The 20,512-nt window shown below is 36.9% G+C and overlaps 2 protein-coding genes across 2 annotated transcripts; one reads left to right on the top strand and one right to left on the bottom strand.

The window, feature by feature from the left end:
- Positions 1-1,086: 1,086 nt before the first annotated feature.
- Positions 1,087-5,679, bottom strand: LOC121737340 (coiled-coil domain-containing protein 112-like). Its single transcript, XM_042129004.1, has 9 exons — positions 5,377-5,679; positions 5,040-5,152; positions 4,196-4,312; positions 3,803-3,995; positions 3,555-3,688; positions 3,387-3,459; positions 2,689-2,734; positions 1,746-1,892; positions 1,087-1,129 (listed from the first exon to the last, which is right to left on the bottom strand). Exons 1-9 carry the CDS (start codon positions 5,450-5,452, stop codon positions 1,093-1,095), a joined length of 936 nt encoding a protein of 311 aa, XP_041984938.1. The 5' UTR covers positions 5,453-5,679; the 3' UTR covers positions 1,087-1,092.
- Positions 5,680-5,856: 177 nt separating this feature from the next.
- On the top strand, positions 5,857-18,691 carry LOC121737335 (stomatin-like protein 2, mitochondrial). The gene is made up of 8 exons (XM_042128992.1): positions 5,857-5,997; positions 6,065-6,187; positions 6,775-6,982; positions 8,519-8,707; positions 9,794-9,949; positions 15,185-15,300; positions 17,155-17,283; positions 18,404-18,691. Exons 1-8 carry the CDS (start codon positions 5,950-5,952, stop codon positions 18,647-18,649), a joined length of 1,215 nt encoding a protein of 404 aa, XP_041984926.1. The 5' UTR covers positions 5,857-5,949; the 3' UTR covers positions 18,650-18,691.
- The last annotated feature ends 1,821 nt before the right edge of the window (positions 18,692-20,512 follow it).

The following is a 20,512-nucleotide window of genomic DNA, read 5'->3' as shown; positions in this document are numbered from 1 at the left end:
TTTTTAAAGTAATAAACGCCTGATTTTAAAGAAACACAGGCCGTTTTTACTTTTTAAAGCAACCTTAACAAAATATAGTGTTTTTGAGTTCTGTCCAATGACTAGTAGAGTCCAATCACTTGTATTTAAATCCATGATTCGTTCATAAAAACACATTAATTATTACTACGAATTATTAACTTTCCATGATCCGACCAAATGACGTTGGTCTGTCGACTGACAATCAACTGCCTAAGAATCAATTTCCTCGATGGTACCATATTCATAAATCATAATATTATAATAGGTATGGACAGCTGTACATTTTTTGCAACGAATACTAACCTATGATTATTGATTAATGATGACTGTGGGGATATGCGTAATGGCCACAAAGGAGGATCTTCCAACCGATCGAGGTGTTCTGCTGGCCGATTCTGTATCGTACATTTGTGAGTTAATAACTGAGTTAGTAACGAAACGGAGGAGTGAGTAACGGAAAGTGCCACTTTTTGTATTCACTTGCAATCGGCCAGCAGCTCGGTCGACTCAGGCCTGGCCCACGTGATACATTTCAGCTGTCGTTTAATATATATACTAGCTATTTGACCGAGCTTTGCTCGGTATTCGATAAAACACGAATAAAATGTCATTTTCTAAAAATGATTCCTAGCTAGATCGATTTATCGCCCCCGAAACCAATACAACAAGAATTGCTTGTTTAAAGATATAAGATACCGACGCACTTACGGCTGTTCCCAATATTTGATCTATCTCTGGTTTTGCCCTACTAGAGATAGAAATAGCTCACAATTGACATAAAATATATGTCTCTAATGTCTAATGTGAGCTATTCCTATCTCTTGTAGGGCAAAACCAGAGATAGATTAAATATTGGGAACGGCCGTTAGAAAACTTCGATAGCGCGATGCAGGAATGTTGTGCTAATCGTGGGTTACAACAATGACCATTCCCAGGGAACGCATGAATCTCAATACCAAATTTCATCTTAATAAGTTTAATGGTTTAAGCGATAAGAGAAAATAGACAGAGGTATAGGTTAATTACAACAAAAATTTTATATAAGTATTTGTACTTTAATTACTGAATCGTTTAATTTTGCAGTCCAATACGCCACGCGGGAATACTCCTGTAACAATAATTTAAAAATATTACCCAAATAAGTACCTATCATCAATTATTAATACAAAATATGCCAATGGGGAGAAAAGGGACACTTGATCCTTGGTACATTTATGAACTTTTTTTTCTTTTTTTTTTAAATGTAATAAGGGGGCAAACGAGCAAACGGGTCACCTGATGGAAAGCAACTTCCGTCGCCCATAGACACTCGCAGCATCAGAAGAGCTGCAAGTGCGTTGCCGGCCTTTTAAGAGGGAATAGGGAGGGAAGGGAAGGGAATAGGGGAGGGTAGGGAAGGGAATAGGGTAGGGGATTGGGCCTCCGGTAAACTCACTCACTCGGCGAAACACAGCGCAAGCGCTGTTTCACGCCGGTTTTCTGTGAGAACGTGGTATTTCTCCGGTCGAGCCGGCCCATTCGTGCCGAAGCATGGCTCTCCCACGTATAAAAAAACTACATAGATGATGTTTATATTTTGATAAAAAATTGTCAAAAGCAAAATTAAAAATATATATATTCAGCTCTTGTGGTTGTGTGTTGCCAGTTACGACTTGTGAATACCATGGGATTAATATGTACTACGTACGTAGTACATATTAATTCCATGGTGAATACATACTTACAATTTTTTTACGGTTTCAATGTTGCAAGCAGCTCTAGCGTCATTTTCATTGTTACATCTATACAGCCATTGCTTTGTAGGTTCCATTAGTCTCGACTTGTAAGGCGCTATCGTTTGTATTTTATCCTTGTCTCCAATGTCTTCGGAACTGCAATTATAATAAATAATAATAACTGCCAAACCGGTTTCGGTGACGGTGGCCGCTTTCATCGAAACCAAGCAAGTTACGCAGGAGTTATTTTATAGTGCCCAGGTGTGTGCGCAGTACACAAGAGCACTCTCTATTCCTTTACTCCCATAGCCCGGGCCCCAGTGAGACGGACGACCGACACGACTGGCGGGAGATCTCAGATCAGGCGCAGGACCGACTTTTATATGCCCATCCGACGCATGGATCATCTTACTTGTCAGATAATCAGGTGATCAGACTGCATTGTCCTAACCAAACTTGGAAATAATATGTTTCCAACGCGGGATTCGAACCCACGACCTCCGAGTCAAGAGCGACGCGACGCTCTAAAGTCTAAGCCACTGGACCACGAAGGCGTTTGTTAAAATAAATAGATAATATGAGTGTAAAGATGTGTGCAAACTGCATCGGAATCGGGCGGTATGCATTGTCACGTTATATTTTGTATTTACATATTTTTATAAATTTCATAGACAGCCCTTACTTAAAATGTGGACAGATTTTAGACGATCCAATGCACATAGAATCAAACAAATTAGTAGGAAGTTACGAAACGCGAAAATTCCATGCGGTCCGGTTCCGATCGCGACATAGTAAATGTATTTTGTTTAATAATATTCATTTATCTCCCCCGTCCTCATTAAATGAGAAAGTATTTCATGTTAAATGGCATATTTTAAGAGACGATATAATATTTTACTGTCAGCTCAAGACTCAGGCGTTGTTGCGCGATCGAAAACTTATAGGTACCTACCTCTTTTCACTACTTGCGGGAACATCCCAAAATAAAGAATCATCACCTGAAAACAAGTATTATATGTTTATAATTATCGATGATTATTGATTATGTATATGTTACGCTCAAAGACCGAAATATACATTATAAAGCCATGCAAAGGCTCAGACCAAATAAAAATACTTTTTATTTGGTCTGACCACAAAGGTAATAAATACAGCATGTAAGTGCAATAAATAATAATGAGTATATTATACTGTTTTTCCTAAGAAATAGTTTTTACTTTTTTATAGCCATCGAATGTTAGGGTAGGTATGCTATATAATATTTGCTCTGATTTCGCTTTAAAATGTATAAACTAAGGAATCTGGTGTAATATTTGGAATCACAAGTATTCTAAACAGCATCTGAGCAACAATAGGAAGGATGTTTGTCAATGCCGCAAGAATTGGAAGATTGTTTAAATTGCTGCCATCCTGGACGATATAATGGATAATATTGTGATATTATCATCTTATATTATTTGTATTAATTTCAATCTAGTTTCTGTTAGGTATAAAAAAGGTTCATATTATAATAAGTTTTGTTTATATTGTTTACTTTGATAACGAACTCTTGTCTCTTTTAAATAAATGTATGTACAAAAATATGGTAACAATAAGCAGTTATTTAACTTTAGCGTCTTCACAGTACAATATTATAAACTTGGTACTTACTGCTTATTGATGTAGATCGTTGAGGGTTAGCTTCCACATCATACCTCGATTTTACTCTCCTTTCGTTTCGATTCTGCAATTAAAAATTATAGGAAATAATGAGATTATGCACCACACCATAAAAGTAGATTGACCAAAAAGAGCGAGTTAATAAATCAAAATACGCACATTTCCTTTGTTATACTTTTTGATCTTATTTCTATTTTCTTTCCACTTTTGAACAGCTTTCTTCTGGCACGTATACAATTTTAAATACTGTGTGTACCACTGAATGTGCGAAATTATGTCTTCTCGATTAGTACCTATAATATAAAAAAAATAAGTACGTAGACAGCGCAATTGTAACCATTATAGAATCATTATTACGCCATAATGACACTCTTGAAAATTGTAACGCAATACGAGGATTGCCATACCTATTATTTTTGTCATTAGGTCTTGAATAAGATGATCACACATTTCAGAATTATTGATATCAATTCCTTGCGAAATGTTTAGATCGCTGGTGTAATAGGCATTCCAAATTTGAATAAACTGATTATGATCGTATTGATTCCACCCTCCGAATCTTTTATTATGTTTCATAAATTCTTGAAACTGTTGGACTTCCTGCAAGTAATATTAATTAAAATTTTTCATAAACCAATAATAAGAAATAAAATATAGGCGATAGGATGCATGTGTTTCATCTTAATATGAGTGGCTACATCCCATTGCTTTATATTGAGCAAAATCGTGCCAGAGCCAAATGGCCCTTGCACGATGACATTCAGTTAAAATTATTTTATAATGCTCTACAAAAATCTTACCAAACATTTAAATGGAGATTGGATAAGGACCTTCACAGGACTCGGTGCAATAATTTTATTTGGAATTGTTATTGTTGCTGACTTCACTTTTCTATTATTGATTTGTTTTTGTTGATCCTGAAAAAAATATTTTCACAGCATAATATCTAATTATAAAATACTTTGTTTATAGTAAGGGCGCGTACACTACTACCACCATTTCTGTGACTACTACGCAGTAGACCTGGCACTAGCATAACCCATAATTTTATAATTACCTAAATTAGACCATAATTACAATGATGAAAAACTCAAATCAGATATGTTACTACCGCGCGCGTTGTGAAGATTCAAATACGTCCCAATTGAGCCGTCTGTTATTTAGTCTGCATCGAGCGCAGTCACGAACGTGCCGCGTCCTGTCTTACCTAAATAAATTGAAAATGACGTCGTGCGTTTTCGAAAATGTACCAATTATGACTCGAAAGTAAACAAAACACATGGAATCTCTTACCACATGTCTTGATTGCAGTAAATACCTCGATTATTTACATTTTCAATTATTTTTTTGCACAATCTGGAAAAAATCGAATTTTCATCATAGCTCAGGCGAAGAAAGAGACAGCGATACGATTCGGTGTTTAAAAATAGAACTGTCTCTTTTATGTAAATGGTTTTTCGTATCTTTTGTTTCACTTATCTGTCAAATTTGTCAATGTTTACAATTTTGAATTTGAAAATTGTTCGGAAGAGATTTAAGCCGGAAAATAGTATGGACGTAACATATCTGTATAAGTAGAATGTCATTGATAATTATTATATAATACGAATAGAATTTCCATTTCTATAAAGCCAGACTTCTTACATTCAATGATAATTCTTCTTTACCCAGAGTTTCTAATTCAGATTGCATAAATTTTTTGAGCTCCTTGATTTTCGTTTCCAATAAGAGAATATTCTTTCGTATTTCATCAATATCTGAAATTCAATACTTAGATCAGTTTAAAATTTTATTTAGAATCAGTTTTAATTTTCATCAGGATTGGGAAATAGAAAGGAAGCAAAGAAAGGGAGGATCAAGTGTCTCTAGCCTCCCCTGCCTTGGTTTCGTTTGTTAATGGCTGAATGGTTGAGGTAAGATTAAGTTTTCGATTAATCATTCAAACATTTAAAAAAATAAAGTTTATTTTAAAAATATTTACCCGACGATTTGCCTTTATTTGTTTCATCAGTAAGAAATCTTATCTCCTCATATAAATTTTTAATTTCTGTAAACATTTTCTTGATTTTTTTGAAATATATGTGATCATTATCGCCGCATAGAATATTATTTCCGATAGAAGAATCATATTCCAGCAATTTTGAATATAAATGCTTGATTCCTTTCTGAAGTATATTCTGCTGGATTTTCAAGCGTCTGAGACGAGCGGGAATATTATTTTCATTGCTTGAACTATCGACAGAGTTTTCAGATTGAGTATTCGTTTTATTTTCTGTAGCCTCCATTTTGTTTTATATGGATTAATGAATATAAATAAAACAACATTTTATTGATTCAACATTTTCGTAACTACAGTAACTATTGTTTATGCCATTTACAAGGTAGCTTTAAAAAATGAGCTGTCAACTTTATGTGACACAGCAGTCACTGTCACGTTGACAATTTTGTCATAAACTTGGTCGGTGCGGTTTTTCTCTGCAAAAATAATGATTTGTTTTCGTTAAAATTAAACTAACTATATAATTTTTAGAGCAGAAAATATAAGTTATAAATAATGTTTTCCCGATCAAGGCTATTTTTATCGAAGACTTCCATAGTAAAGGTACGTAAACACTAGTCCAATAAGAATGTGTATTATTTGTGTTATTTATTCATTTCTATTGTTTCAGAATGCATTTAAACTTGAACATCAAAACGATGGTCGTTTACTTTACGGAATTACCGCTGGAGCTACAAGAAATCGATCTACAACACCTATAAATACAATTATTATGTTTGTTCCCCAGCAAGAGGTTAGTAAAACAATTCCATACAAATAAACTCATGAGAAATATAATAAGTATTTTGCAATAATTATACATGTTTTAAATGCTATTTTTAGCTATTGCAAACTCTTATGACACTATTAATCTTAGAAATACTCAACAATGTGTTAATGTATTCTTCAGTAATCTATATCTACCCAAAAAATATTCTTCAGCTAATACATATTATTCAAATGTATTAAATACGCCATAGCCATGGTTTCATTACCTGTAAAACAGATTAATGCTTCAACTCCCAAGAGTCTGACTGCGAAAACAATATATTTCCATGAATCCACAATCGAGGGAATAACATTAATGTAATACTTGCATAACTTGTGTTATAAAATTGCATCATCAATATTCAATATTAATTTAAAGCATCTGCATGGCTTCTTTGCAAATTATATTATGTAAGAGATAGATAAATAAAGAAAAGTCCTTACTTATAAAGTTAGTTTTGTTATTTATTTATTTATGTAATTTTATACTTGCAATTCATTGAAGTTTCATCGTAAATAATTTTCAACAATGTATGAAAAATGCTTGGTATAAATTAGTACTTCTTTTCTCAGGCATGGATTGTTGAGAGGATGGGTAAATTCCATAGACTACTGGAACCAGGTCTGAATTTATTATGGCCAATATTTGACAAGATTAAATATGTTCAAAGTCTCAAAGAAATTGCCATTGATGTACCAAAACAGAGTGCGATCACATCAGACAATGTGACACTCAGTATTGATGGTGTTTTGTATCTGAGGATTGTGGATCCTTACTTAGGTAAGTCTTTTCATTTTGCTTGTTCTGTCTTGTCTCTTGACACCATATAAAAGGTTGCCTCTGTTTATTGTGGCTTACCGGAAATGCAGTGCCTCAACACTGTATGATGAAAAAAATGTATGATCTTTAAAGGTCTTGGTAGCACCTCCATCGTGGGTTATGAGTACAACAGACACAACAGATTTTCAATTGGTATGCGGCAGCTGGCTGCCTCTTGGGAATTGATGGGTTAAAATAAATTAAAATAGCTTGTGTATTTTAAACCTGTAGTAAAATACAGTGACATAGTTGTGAAACCAAATTTTAAATTCAATTTGGATTAATCAACTGTCAAAATATAATTCATTAATTATTTATTAATTATTACTAGCTGTTGCCCACGACTTCCTCCGCGTGGACTTCAGTTTATAGTGCGTGATGTCAACAAAATTGGTGTCAAAAGCTTTTATAAAAAAAACCCTGGTACCTCTTAAATCAAAACAGCTGTGCAGTGTGTACATAATGTTTCATTTTTTAAATTAAACTATATTTTATGCCAAATTTTAAAGCTTATTTAGGCCCATAATAGGCATGATGACTATTTTTTTTTCTTATCGGTAATTGAAAGACACTTAAAAAATAGAAATTGTTCGTTGAAATCGTTGAAATCGTCGAAAGAATGACTCTGATAGCTTAAAAATTCACCAAGATATGACAATTCAAATATCTCATAAAAAAGACCTGCCCAAAACGCTCCACACAAAGTGCTACGAAAGTATGACATCAGTCTTTCGTAGTTTGTACGCATCGGAAGACAACTTTGTTCGACATGTATATTAAATATTGCGTTTATGAAAGTGGTTTCATCAAGTTATCGAATTGTATACAAATATTAAGAAATTTAATTGAAAAAAAATTCGACTTTAATATCGAACTTTGAAGGCGCATAACAAAAAAAATACAAATGCTATCAAGCTGAAATTTTGGGAACACTTATTTTTTACCGTGATTTCTTTATTTTATTAACAAAATTCGCTAATCTCTGACCTTGTCATCATCCCTATTACACAACTTTAGCCATAAACTATTTATATCATTGATAGGTTTGACTTTTAAGGTTACGTCACTGCATAGATAAAGTAGGTACTGAGTTATTTAATAACGTAAAAAGTAATAACAATCGAAAAATAAATCGGTACTTAAATATAAGATGATATCACCTCTTATAGAAAGAAGTCTGGGCAAGCGTCACCGCGATGTAGGAAACGCACGGCGCCATCTATTATGAACTTTTGGAACTAACTTAATTTGAACAAATTTACGTATTTTCACCCCCTTACAACCCTTTTTTCCAGTAAAAAAGTAGCCTATGCCCTTTCTCAGGCTTTAGACTATCTGTATACAAAATTTCATTACAAGATACTTTCGCATTAATTATAATATTAGTATAGATTACACTATGTAATAGATTTTGACAAAACCTAGTATATTATCACACCTGATTGTAACTTATTAGTAATTACTAATTTATTATAAATTTTATTTTCTTAATTTCAGCTTCCTATGGTGTGGAAGATCCAGAGTTTGCCATAACACAACTAGCACAAACTACAATGAGATCGGAGTTGGGAAAGATTTCGTTGGACAAAGTCTTCCGTGAGAGAGAGTCATTGAATGTGCAAATAGTGGATGTGATCAACAAAGCCAGTGAGGCGTGGGGTATTGCGTGCTTGAGATATGAAATACGTAAGTTCTTCAATTTCTTAGTGAAGGATCAATATAATATTTCCATTATTATTATGACTATTTAATTAATCTTAGACATATTAATTAACTAGAAATTGCTTATTGTTTCAACCCTTATAAATAAAGCATTTAGTATCCTATATACAACATGACTGGTGAGACATGTTCAATACTTAAGGAGAGTACTCTGTACTCAATTCTCATTATAATTATGTAATAAAATTAGGTTCTTTATTTTTGTCCGAATTTCCCTTTAAATAAATGAATCATGGACACTAACCGCCGTACTCAGAGACATTTAATTACGATTAACCTTCAATTTAATGAAGACTTTGACAGATAATGTATGGGGGGACAGATAAAATTTTGAATTAATTACAATTAAGTAATTAATGTTCCACTCTGAGTACGGCAGTAAGTAAATTACGCGGCTAGGCAAGTAGGCATACTGGTGTGCGCCACCAAAGAAACACCGCGCCACTACCCTTCCCGCGCGCGGTGTCCATACGTTGGGTAAATAATAATTATTTAACTTTAAGCGACATTTACTCAGTGATAAGTTGATATATTTTTTTTTTATTATAATATTATTCATAAATCTTTTACTTCTGAAATAAATTAAAATTATAGGCCTGCATTAGAGTGCCTACATTAGCTTAAGGCCTCTATAATACACTGGACAGGCTATGCCGTACAAAATGACAGCTATTTCTTATGCCAATTTGAAGCGCTGCGGTGAGCGTACTGTGAACTAACTTATATAGAAAATGACAACCGCCATTTGCAAAATAGTAGTTCCAAGTACTCTCACTACTGCTTTCACATAGCAATCGGCGCCAATATGGCGACTTTCAAATAGAAATATTTTATTGATAGCGATCGCCTGTCCAGTATATTATAGAGGTCAGTGTTAAGCCTTAAAGCTATTTGTCTCTTTCACTCGCGCACACGGCACGAATATTATCGCGCTGCATCGCGTAAATGTGCAAACGCTGTAGCAATAATTATATACTCTTGCTCGAGTAAATAGCAACAAGACCTCCTTCTAGCCACCGTTTACTAAATCACAATGCCTTAAATTTTCAGGTGACATAAAGCTGCCAACTCGGGTGCATGAAGCTATGCAGATGCAGGTAGAAGCGGAGAGGCGGAAGCGAGCGGCCATTTTGGAGTCCGAGGGTGTCAGAGCGGCCGATATCAATGTTGCAGAGGGAAAGAGACAGGCTCGAATATTAGCTTCAGGTAAAATAAAATGTGACTTGGAACCGCTGTTGATGATCGCTATTACTCATCTAACTGTTTTCTTCTATGAAGATGTTCTGACCGAGTGTGGTGGTATGCTCGGTCAAAATGAAGCTCATTATATTTCAGCTGTCGTACATACAAGGTGCAATAAAGCGTCTCCCAGACAGACGCGGCCTGCGGTGGCGGTGGCGGTCAGTTGGATGGCTTGGCCGCGTGGCCGCGTGTGTGTCTGTGTCATTCCTAGAACTATGAAGATGGCAATTTTTTTTTAGTTCTCAGCATTGTTCTCATAGAAAAAGTTGTTCATTTTGACTGGCTTGTTTGATGGTTTCTCCTTGAAACGGTGTTTACACTAACACAGTGTATATTGATCCTTGTTAAAAATAAAAATACACGTATTTTTAGGGTTCCGTAGCCAAATGGCAAAAAACGGAACCCTTATAGATTCGTCATGTCTGTCTGTCTGTATGTCCGTCCGTATGTCACAGCCACTTTTCTCCGAAACTATAAGAGCTATACTATTGAAACTTGGTACGTAGACGTAGTCTGTGAACCGCATTAAGATTTTCATACAAAAATGGAAAAATTATTAAAAATTTTAGGGGTCCCTATAGGTACAACTGAAACAAAAAAATTATTCATTTAAGCTATGTGTGTGGGGTATCTATGGATAGGTCTTAAAAAATCATATTGAGGTTTCTAGTATCATTTTTTTCTAACCTGAATAGTTTGCGAGAGAGACTCTTCCAAAGTGGTAAAAAGTGTGTCGCCCCCCCTCTAATTTCTAAAGTAGGGGCATTATAAGTCTAAAAAAATATATGATTTATATTGCTATAAAAACTAATAACGAAAATTGGTTTGAACGAAATCTAGCAAGTAGTTTTTTTTATACGTCATAAATGGTAAACCTTAAACCAACAAAAAAAAAACTTTTTTCATCTAACCTATGCGTATGGGGTATTTATGAATAGGTCTTCAAAAATCATATTGAAGTTTCAAAAACATTTTTTTTCTAACCTGAATAGTTTGCGAGAGAGACTCTTCCAAAGTGGTAAAATGTGTGTCCCCCCCCCTCTAATTTCTAAAGTAGGCGCATGATAAGTCTAAAAAAAAAATATGATGTATATTACTATTAAAACTACCAACGAAAATTGGTTTGAACGAAATCTAGCAAGTAGTTTTTTTTATACGTCATAAATGGTAAACCTTAAACCAACAAAAAAAATTTTTTTTCATCTAACCTATGCGTGTGGGGTATCTATGGATAGGTCTTCAAAAATCATATTGAAGTTTCTAATACAATTTTTTCTAACCTGAATAGTTTGCGAGAGAGACTCTTCCAAAGTGGTAAAATGTGTGTCCCCCCTTCCCCTCTAATTTCTAAAGTAGGCGCATGATAAGTCTAGAAAAAATATATGATGTATATTACTATTAAAACTACCAATGAAAATTGGTTTGAACGAGATCTAGCTGGTAGTTTCTTTTATACGTCATAAATTGTAATCCTTAAATTAACTTACATTAAATCAACTGAAACATAAAAATAAATCAAAAACCTTTTAATTTCATAAAAATAAACCTTATTGTTGCTGCGGAACCCTTCATGGGGGAGCCAACTCGCACTTGGCCGGTTTTTTCTTTTATAATCACAAAGTACTAAAATGTTGAGAAATAGCTTTGGAAAGTTTTCCTAAAAAACACCAAAATGATGAACACTACGCGCCATGCGCCGTTATCCCGCTTACGCATTCTTTGATAACAGCGCCGCCCTGGCACCAGTCACCACCCCCCACATGACGCATCACCCCGTTCTTTCCCTACGTGCGTGAATGGCGAGAGGCGCCGGTCGCGCCATATTTCGTGCAAAGTAACCATTAAGCAACGAATTTGATTGGGATAAAATATGTTATTGTAAAAAAATTAACACCCAATTTTTTTGGTTGTATGGACTCTTCTAATGATACCTAAGCCGTAGGCCCTAAAAAAATTTGGCCGGTTGGTTTAATTGCACCCTGTATGTATGCACTTATTACGATGTTTATATTCAGCCACTCCCGCCGCTCCTCGCGCTGCCGGCAATATCGCCCTGTAGCTCTACCATGAGTTTAAAGCTATAGTATTTATGGATACTCGTTACCGACTACCGTATTTTTTTAGTATGGCAAATTGCCAAAAAATGGCAAAACGCCTCCAGCGGTTACTTGCGGAACTAAAATCGCCATACTAAATATTTATGTAGCCGGTATCGAGTATCGATAAATACTTAGCTTTAAACTCATGGTAGAGCTGCTGAATACTGCGGCAGTAACGACGCGAGTGAGCGTTTACACTCAGCCCTCTACTTGCCGCGACGGGCAGCGGCAGCGGCATGACGAGTGGCAACGCCAGTGACTGTTCCCACTTCCCTGCCCGACAGGGCTGAATGTAAACGGCCCATAAAAAACTTCGATAGCTCAGTGCAGACTGCAGTGCTGGTCGACATGTTCAATACTTAAGGAGAGTACTCGGTACTCGATTCTCATTATAATTATTATTATATTATTCTCATTATATATATTATTAAATAAATAAATCATGGACACTAAGTAAATTACGCGGCTAGGCAAGTAGGCATACTATGCGGCCGGCGCGGCGGCGTGCGCCCCCAAAGAAGCACCGCGCCGCTACCCTTCCCACGCGCGGTGTCCATGCGTTGGGTAAATAATTATTTAACTTTAGGATTTACTCAGTGATCAATTGATATAGTTTTTTTTTTATATTATTTTATTTCATCTACACTACTATTATAAAGAGGAAAGATTTGATTTTTTGTTTGTTTGTTTGTTTGTTTGTTTGTTTGAGTCGAATAGGCTCCGAAACTACTGGACCGATTTGAAAAATTCTTTTACCATTGGAATCCTGCATTATTTCTGCTGAACATAGGCTAATTTTTATTTTGGAAAAATATAAGGTTCCGTAAGATATTTGGGATTTTCGGACGCAAGGTTTAAAAAATCAACCAGAAAAGTTACTTATTTTGCGTACGCTGCCTAAACTATAAAAGATAGAGGCATAAAATGTTCCAAGTAATTATAGATCTTTTAAATATCTACAAAAAAGTCCGCGACACACTATACCTATCTTTGTTGAGTGAGGCACAATAACCATTTTTTTATTAAAAAATCTAGAATTTTTTTTGGACTATATTTAAATGCGTTTATTTAAATCATGCTATTGACCCTTATCAAAATAAATTATTTCATCACTAAGTACAGTTAATGTAGATAATATTTGGTCTTTGAATGATTAAAATTGGACGTTTGGTTTTAATGTTATGGCGAAATTAAAATATTACGATTTCTGCTGCACGTTGCGAATTGGGCGTCAAGGCGCGATGCGCGGGTGTGCGTGCGGTAGGGGAGATATTTTATTATCAGTGCCACAGACTCGCCCGGAGAGTCCACGTAAATATTACCTCGATCGTGGGAATCGCAGACACAATAGATTTTCAATAGTTATGCGACAGCCGGGTGCTGCTTTATTGATTTGATATAGACTATCGTGCTTCATTATTATAATCCTAATTTCAAAAAAGCTTTAAAAGTTATGACTACGAAAGTAATATTTTTAGAACTTTTTAAAATAAGTTTTGAATGACTATTATTTTTGATTGCTATTATAATTAATTAATTTCTTTAACTATAAATCTCCAATAGCGGCAGCCGGCTGCCAGCATAACAATTGAAGATCTATTGTGTCTGCGATACCCACGATGCCGATGCACGATGGAAGTATTAATGCATATTTTTTAATCCACACTATTTCTGCTGAATATAGGCTATATTTAATGAGAGAAAAAAGGGAACCGTATTAAGTGTTAATAATTGTGTGAAAAATCTACCAAAATATTCCTTCTTGCTTATCCATACTAATATTATAAATGCGAAAGTATCTCTGTCTGTCTGTCTGTCTGTCTGTCTGTCTGTCTTGCTTTCACGCCAAAACTACTGAACCGATTGCAATGAAAATGAATTCGCATTGTGCGTGGCCAGCGCTCATCCCGGGGGTCCTGGGTTCGAGTCCCGCAGGCGGAACAAAAAGTTTTCAATGTTCCTGGTTCTTGGATGTGTATTAAAATAAAATTTCAAAAATCTTAAACATATTTTATGTATAATATTATAAAAAATCCAGAAATATATCGATGCAATGAACATTTTAGTTCTAATACGATTCAGCAGATGGCGTTTTAATTTTTACTTTATTGTAACATAGAACTAATCATACTTATTAGTTAGTATGTTTTTGTTTATCTATACTATAATATTATAAATGCGAAAGTATCTCTGTCTGTCTGTCTGTCTCGCTTTCACGCCAAAACTACTGAACCGATTGTAATGAAATTTTGTACACAGATAGTCTAAAGCCTGAGAAAGGACATAGGCTACTTTTTAACTGGAAAAAGGGGTTGTAAGTGGGTGAAAATTCGTAAATTTGGTCAAATTAAGTTAGTTCCAAAAACTCAAAATAGATGGCACCAAGAGTCCCCTAGATCGCGCTATCGCTTGCTCATGCGTATTTCTATAAGAGGTGGTACCATATTGAAATGCGTTTTTCGATTGTTATAAGTACACGTTATTAACTAATAACTCACCTACCAACTTAGATATCAAATTCAAAAACAACAGCGCCAAAACTACTGAACCGATTGTAATGAAATTTTGTACACAGATAGTCTAAAGAAAGGACATAGGCTACTTCTTACTGGAAAAAGGGGTTGTAAGGGGGTGTTTATGCGTAAATTTGTTCAAATTAAGTTAGTTCCAAAAACTGGAACAGATGGCGCCAAGAGTCGCCTAGATCGCGCTATCGCTTGCTCATATGTATTTCTATAAGAGGTGGTACCATGTTGAGTTAATATTTGCGATTCTTTCGATTGTTGTACATGTTATTAAATAACTCACCTACCAACATAGATATCAGAAACAGTCTACCAATAATAAATAGTTTATGGGCATTGGGCAAAGCTAAGGTTGTGTAATGCATTATGCAGCTAAGTTGTGTAACGCTAAATAAGCTTTTGACACCAATTTTGTTGACACCGCGCGCTATAAACTGAAGTCCACGCGGACGAAGTCGCGGGCAACAGCTAGTCTAATATAATAGCCAAATATCACGTCTTCGAGTATTGAACATGTCTCACCAGTCATGCTATATATATTTATACCATCTGAATTATACGATTTTAATTTCCAGAGGCTGAGAAGCAGGAGCAGATAAACAAGGCGTCTGGTGAGGCGCAGGCGATGCTCGCGGTGGCGCAGGCCCGGGCCAAGGGGCTCCAGATGATTGCCAGCGCACTGTCCCTGCCTGTAAGTTGTATTTTTTTTTTCTACAAAATAAGGGGGCAAACGAGCAAATGGGTAACCAGTCACTTGATGGAAAGCAACTACCGTCGCCCATGGACACTAGCAACATTAGAAGAGCTGCAGGTGCGTTGCCGGCCTTCTTCTTGAAGGTTTGCAGTTTGTAGCAGTATATCCATACTAATATTATAAATGCGAAAGTGTGTCTGTCTGTCTGTTACCTCTTCACACCCAAACTGCTGAATCGATTTTGCTGAAATATGGTATGTGGATAATTTGAGTCCTGGGGCTGTACCACGAAACCGTGTTGAGACTCAAATAATCGTACGAGAACGCCGCGTCCTACTCCAACAAATGAGAAACGACGTTGTTAGAGCAGGCGCGGCATTCTCATCCGATTGTTTACCTACCTACTAGAATCATACGATACATTTTACCCCGAAAAAATGTACGGTTCCCGCGCGATAAACGAACTTTGACGCAACAGAGTTGCGGGCATCATCTTAATTTTATAATACATATTATGATGATCTTATATCTCTAAGCACCATGCCACACCGGTACTGCGCCCGACCGGTGCCGCTCCGGTGTCCTACATATAAAAATGTATGGTATGGCACACGGCGCTGCACCGCACGCGCACCGGAATGAAGACGAGGCGGGGAGGGGTGTATGTAGTGGTGGAGCTCGAGTCCGTCGCTGCTACAGTACTGTAGCTCTACCATGAGTTTAAAGCTATAGTATTTATCGATACTCGATACCGGCTACGTAAATATTTAGTATGGCGATTTTAGTTCCGCAAGTGACCGCTAGAGGCGTTGTAAAATTTGCCATACTAAATATTTACGTAGTCGGTATCGAGTACCGATAAATACTATAGCTTTAAACTAATGGTAGAGCTATTGCAAAACGTTGCGGCGCCGCACTCACCGTGTGGCCGGTAGTCCGGTGAGACGGACACCGGTGCGGTGCCGCACCACGTCGTGTGGCTTGGCCGTAATACTCTTTGTGTCTGTACATAGCTCCATATTGTGTCTTTTGAGGTGACTTTCGTATAAAAAAAGACAACACATTAATCTGCATTTTTTTTGCCGGTTTATCACGCAAAATTTGTACATTTTTTCTCTAAAGTAGGTATGCATATTGCATGCCTTTCATCCTAATCAGCAGTTTAGAGGTAACAGACAGAAACTTCCTCATTTATTATGAGTATAATATGTATATTTTTTCTTCTTGTGTTGAAATTTGTTTATCACGCAAAGTCTGTACATTGTTTCTCCGGATTTACCGCTATCCCCAACCCGTGGCCCGACGGGACTTTATTTGGTGGCCCGCGTGATGTTTTAACAATTTTGAAATTCACGCCCACCGGCAAAATAATGTAACGTGATAGTCGTTAAATTTTTTTCCACTTTTAAATCGTAAATTTTGAAGAATGTTATTTTTTAACCCTAAAAAATTTTTGTTGCGGCCCTCGACACCAAGACCAAAACATGTTTGTGGCCCGCCGCCCGCATGAAAAAAAGGTTGGGGACAAAAAAAAGGTTGGGGACCACTGCTCTAAATTATACATACCTTTCATGCAAATCGGTTCACCAGTTCAGAAGATAACAGATAGACACATACCACTGATGATGATTTATTTCGAAACCGGTCGTGTAATTTGTTAAAAGTTTTAATAATATCTTAATATAGTGGAAAAAGTGCACGAAAAATTGTGTTTTATTAGTGTTCAACATGAATTTCCACCAAGAACATACAGTACAATCAATAACATACATACCGTTGTTTCTTATTAGTTTGCATATCATCATAAGTTATTATATCATAAGTTATTATATATTTTAATTATGTCAACAGGAAAGTAAGAATGCGGCGTCCTTGTCAATCGCGGAGCAGTACATAGCGGCATTCAACAAGCTCGCTAGAACTAACAACACCCTCATACTACCATCGAACGCTGGCGACGTTCCTAATTTAGTAGCACAGGCAAGTATATTATACTACGCCTCCGCGGTCCAGTGGGTTAGAGCGTGGCTCTTGAGGTCGTGGGTTCGACCCCAGCGTTGGAAACATGTTATTTCCGAGTTTGGTTAGGATAATGCAGGCTGATCACCTGATTGTCTGACAAGTAAGATGATCCATGCGTTGGATGGGCATATAAAAGTCGGTCCTGCGCCTGATCTCTCGCCAGTCGTGTCTTCCGTCCCACTGGGTTATGAGAGTAAAGGAATAGACTAGAGTGCTGCGCAGTGCGCACACTGGGGCAATATAAAATTACTCCTGCGTAACTGGCCTTGGTTTCAATGAATCCGGTCACCGTAACCGAAAAATTAATATACTAGCTACTGAAGTCTTAAGTCTGATCCAGATAGAGAGGAATAATTCTTGAACTCTCTACACTCGCACAAAAATATTGGCATCCTCCTCACATTAGATTTATTATTATGCATGGGAATGATATCTACCAATGTATTTTGCCTCCCTATCTTTGAGTTTTGTTTAACATGTGGCGCTACTTATAAAACGTGATATATTTTTCACGCACGCTTTAAAAACTCCCTAATCTAAGATATTTTACTTATAAATACTTTTATATTTGAGTATATCATACAATATACATACAGTCAGTTGTGTCGTGTGCATAAAGTTAATATACCTAGCGGAATAGAGAAACAAAGGCCTGAGCAAGAGAGATGTTACTATCAGTAACACTGCGTGGTACTAAGAGACGTGTGTTACATGACAGCAGCACTCTTTTTTTGACGCCCAGTCGGCACGTGCCGCACGTTGACAATTTAATCTCATAGAATTCATGTTCAATCATGCTTGTGTAAGTGTATACGTACACATATTTTTCACACAGATGAAAACCAGTTTTGGTTTCGTTTGACAGCTCGAGATTGTTGCTCTATTCCGCTAGGTATATTAACTTTATGGTCGTGTGTACTGAGTACTACTCACATGCACTCATATCACGTCCACAAATAAGTTAAACTACCATTTAAACGTATTTTGTCTACAAATAATAATTATTCTAACCATATAACTTTAAACTTGCACTCAATCATTATTATATCATTTTCTTAAACAAACTTTAATATTTCAGGCTATGTCAATATATTCAACGGTATCAGGTAACAGCAGACAAGTGGCACACGGGGAGCCAATAGTTCCAGAAATCATGTATGATGACCCCCTATACAAACTGAACTTGACAGAAAAAGGCACAACTCTAGCGGGCCAACCCGTGCCATTAGAAGAAGATTTAGCAGAATATTACTCGGACGATGAAGAGAGAGAAAGGGCAAAGTCACAGATGGATAGAAAGAAACCAACTTTAGAAAAAGAATAAGTAGTCATTTTAATGTTAATAAAAGATTTATTTCTCGCGTAACTTGTCTTTATTTAAAATATCATATCCTTAACAAACATCTAATTACTAAAAGTCTTTTAAATGAACATATTATAGTCTTTAATATAATATTCAGCCAAAAATAATGCACTATGACGATTTAAATTTATTCTAACCCATAATTATAAAAGTATACTTACACATCGGATATCTGATATGTTATATGGATGTATACAATGTTCGTCCTCGTCTGATACGTAGGAAAAGTGTCTTGTCAGACAAGGACGAACCAGTAGGCCTACTACGAGACCGTTTTGAGACTCAAACAATCGGACGAGAATGCCGCGTCCTGCTCTAACAACGTCATTTCACGTTTGTTAGAGTAGGACGCAAAATTGTCGTACGATTGAGTCTCAAAACCGTGTCGTGGTACGGGCCCAGTATAGTATAGTATACCCAAAGTGTAAGTTTTTTTAATGCTAGTCTTATGCCACTCTGCTGAGCCTTTGTTTCTAAACGCGTTTTTTGGCACGACCAAACCTTAAAACGCTCTAACTTGTAAGGCTCAATTTACATCGCCGCGGAATGGAACGGAATGGAAGAGTCAATTTCGCCTCATGCGCACGAGAATTCCGCAGAAGACGCGCGTACAATTTTTTGGCTTGTATTCAATTTGTGTTGTTATAAAGTTCATTGTGCTATGTACAGTTTCGTTGCAAAAAGTTGCTTCCGTTCCATTCCGCGGCGTGTAGGCGGGTAGTGAGCCTTAGCGGCATTAACCGGAACAGCTGTACAAACGCACCAGGCAAATATATTTTCAAGGTCGACGTGCATTATATTCGGTTCACAACAATTCACAAAATATTTGGCCACACAGGAGATCCCCTAAGCGCCTTATCACACTAGCAATTTTCGGGCGAAGCAGTTACATCGATTACTAGCAGCTCTTTTAAGGTATCATTCGGATCAAGACGACCGCGACCGGCAACAGATCGCACGTCGCGGTGCGACAGCTACCTACGAATCTACGCGACCGAGTCGCGCGACCCATACGAAAGTAATTAATATTTCGTCTTCGTGAGAAGAAAACACGGTCATTTTGTATCTGTCGCGCCCATAAAGTTAATATACCTAGCGGAATAGAGCAAATCTCGAGCTGTCAAACGAAACCAAAATTGGTTTTCATCTGTGTGAAAAATATGTGTACGTATACACTTACACAAGCATGATTGAACATGAATTCTATGAGATTAAATTGTCAACGTGCGGCACGTGCCGACTGGACGTCAAAAAAGAGTGCTGCTGTCATGTATCACACGTCTCTTTTCTTCTCTATTCCGCTAGGTATATTACCTTTATGGTCTCGCGGCTCGCCACGGCACTGCCGTGTGAGCGACTGGGTCGCGCGACGCAAGTCACCGGCAGGCCACGCCCACACGTCGTGCGACTCGGTCGCTTGCATCCGTCAGTGCTTCCTATTAATTCATATAAAGCAGTGGGTCGCGGTCTCGCGTCGCGGTCGTCTTGATCAGAATGCTACCTTTACTAATAAGAATATTTAAACGATGCGCTATTCAATTTTTGTCCCTATCTGTCAAATTGGAAAAGGCGCTTGATAGACAATGACAACATATTGCAGTGATTTTCAACCTCTTTTTTATGAAATAAGGGAGCAAACGAGCAAACGGGTCACCTGATGGAAAGCAACTTCCGTCGCCCATGGACACTCGCAGCATCAGAAGAGCTGCAGGTGCGTTGCCGGCCTTTAAGAGGGAATAAGGTAATAGGGGAGGGTAGGGATGGCAAGGGAATGAAATAGGGGAGGGTAGGGAATGGAATAGGGTAGGGGATTGGACCTCACTA

Source organism: Aricia agestis, chromosome 20 (genome assembly GCF_905147365.1).
Source record: "Aricia agestis chromosome 20, ilAriAges1.1, whole genome shotgun sequence".
Classification (NCBI taxonomy): Eukaryota; Metazoa; Arthropoda; class Insecta; order Lepidoptera; family Lycaenidae; genus Aricia; species Aricia agestis.
Note: the sequence above shows the minus strand (reverse complement) of the source record. Positions and strands in the feature narration are given on the sequence as shown.

Coding starts and splice junctions, on each gene's coding strand:
- LOC121737340 (XM_042129004.1), bottom strand. CDS start 5,452: ATGTTTACAGAAATTAAAAATTTATATGAGGAGATAAGATTTCTTACT. Junction 5,153..5,376: donor AAATAAAGGCAAATCGTCGG/GTAAATATTTTT, acceptor ATTGAATTTCAG/ATATTGATGAAATACGAAAG. Junction 1,893..2,688: donor CCCGCAAGTAGTGAAAAGAG/GTAGGTACCTAT, acceptor TTATAATTGCAG/TTCCGAAGACATTGGAGACA.
- LOC121737335 (XM_042128992.1), top strand. CDS start 5,950: ATGTTTTCCCGATCAAGGCTATTTTTATCGAAGACTTCCATAGTAAAG. Junction 6,188..6,774: donor TGTTTGTTCCCCAGCAAGAG/GTTAGTAAAACA, acceptor TTCTTTTCTCAG/GCATGGATTGTTGAGAGGAT. Junction 9,950..15,184: donor GGCTCGAATATTAGCTTCAG/GTAAAATAAAAT, acceptor TTTAATTTCCAG/AGGCTGAGAAGCAGGAGCAG.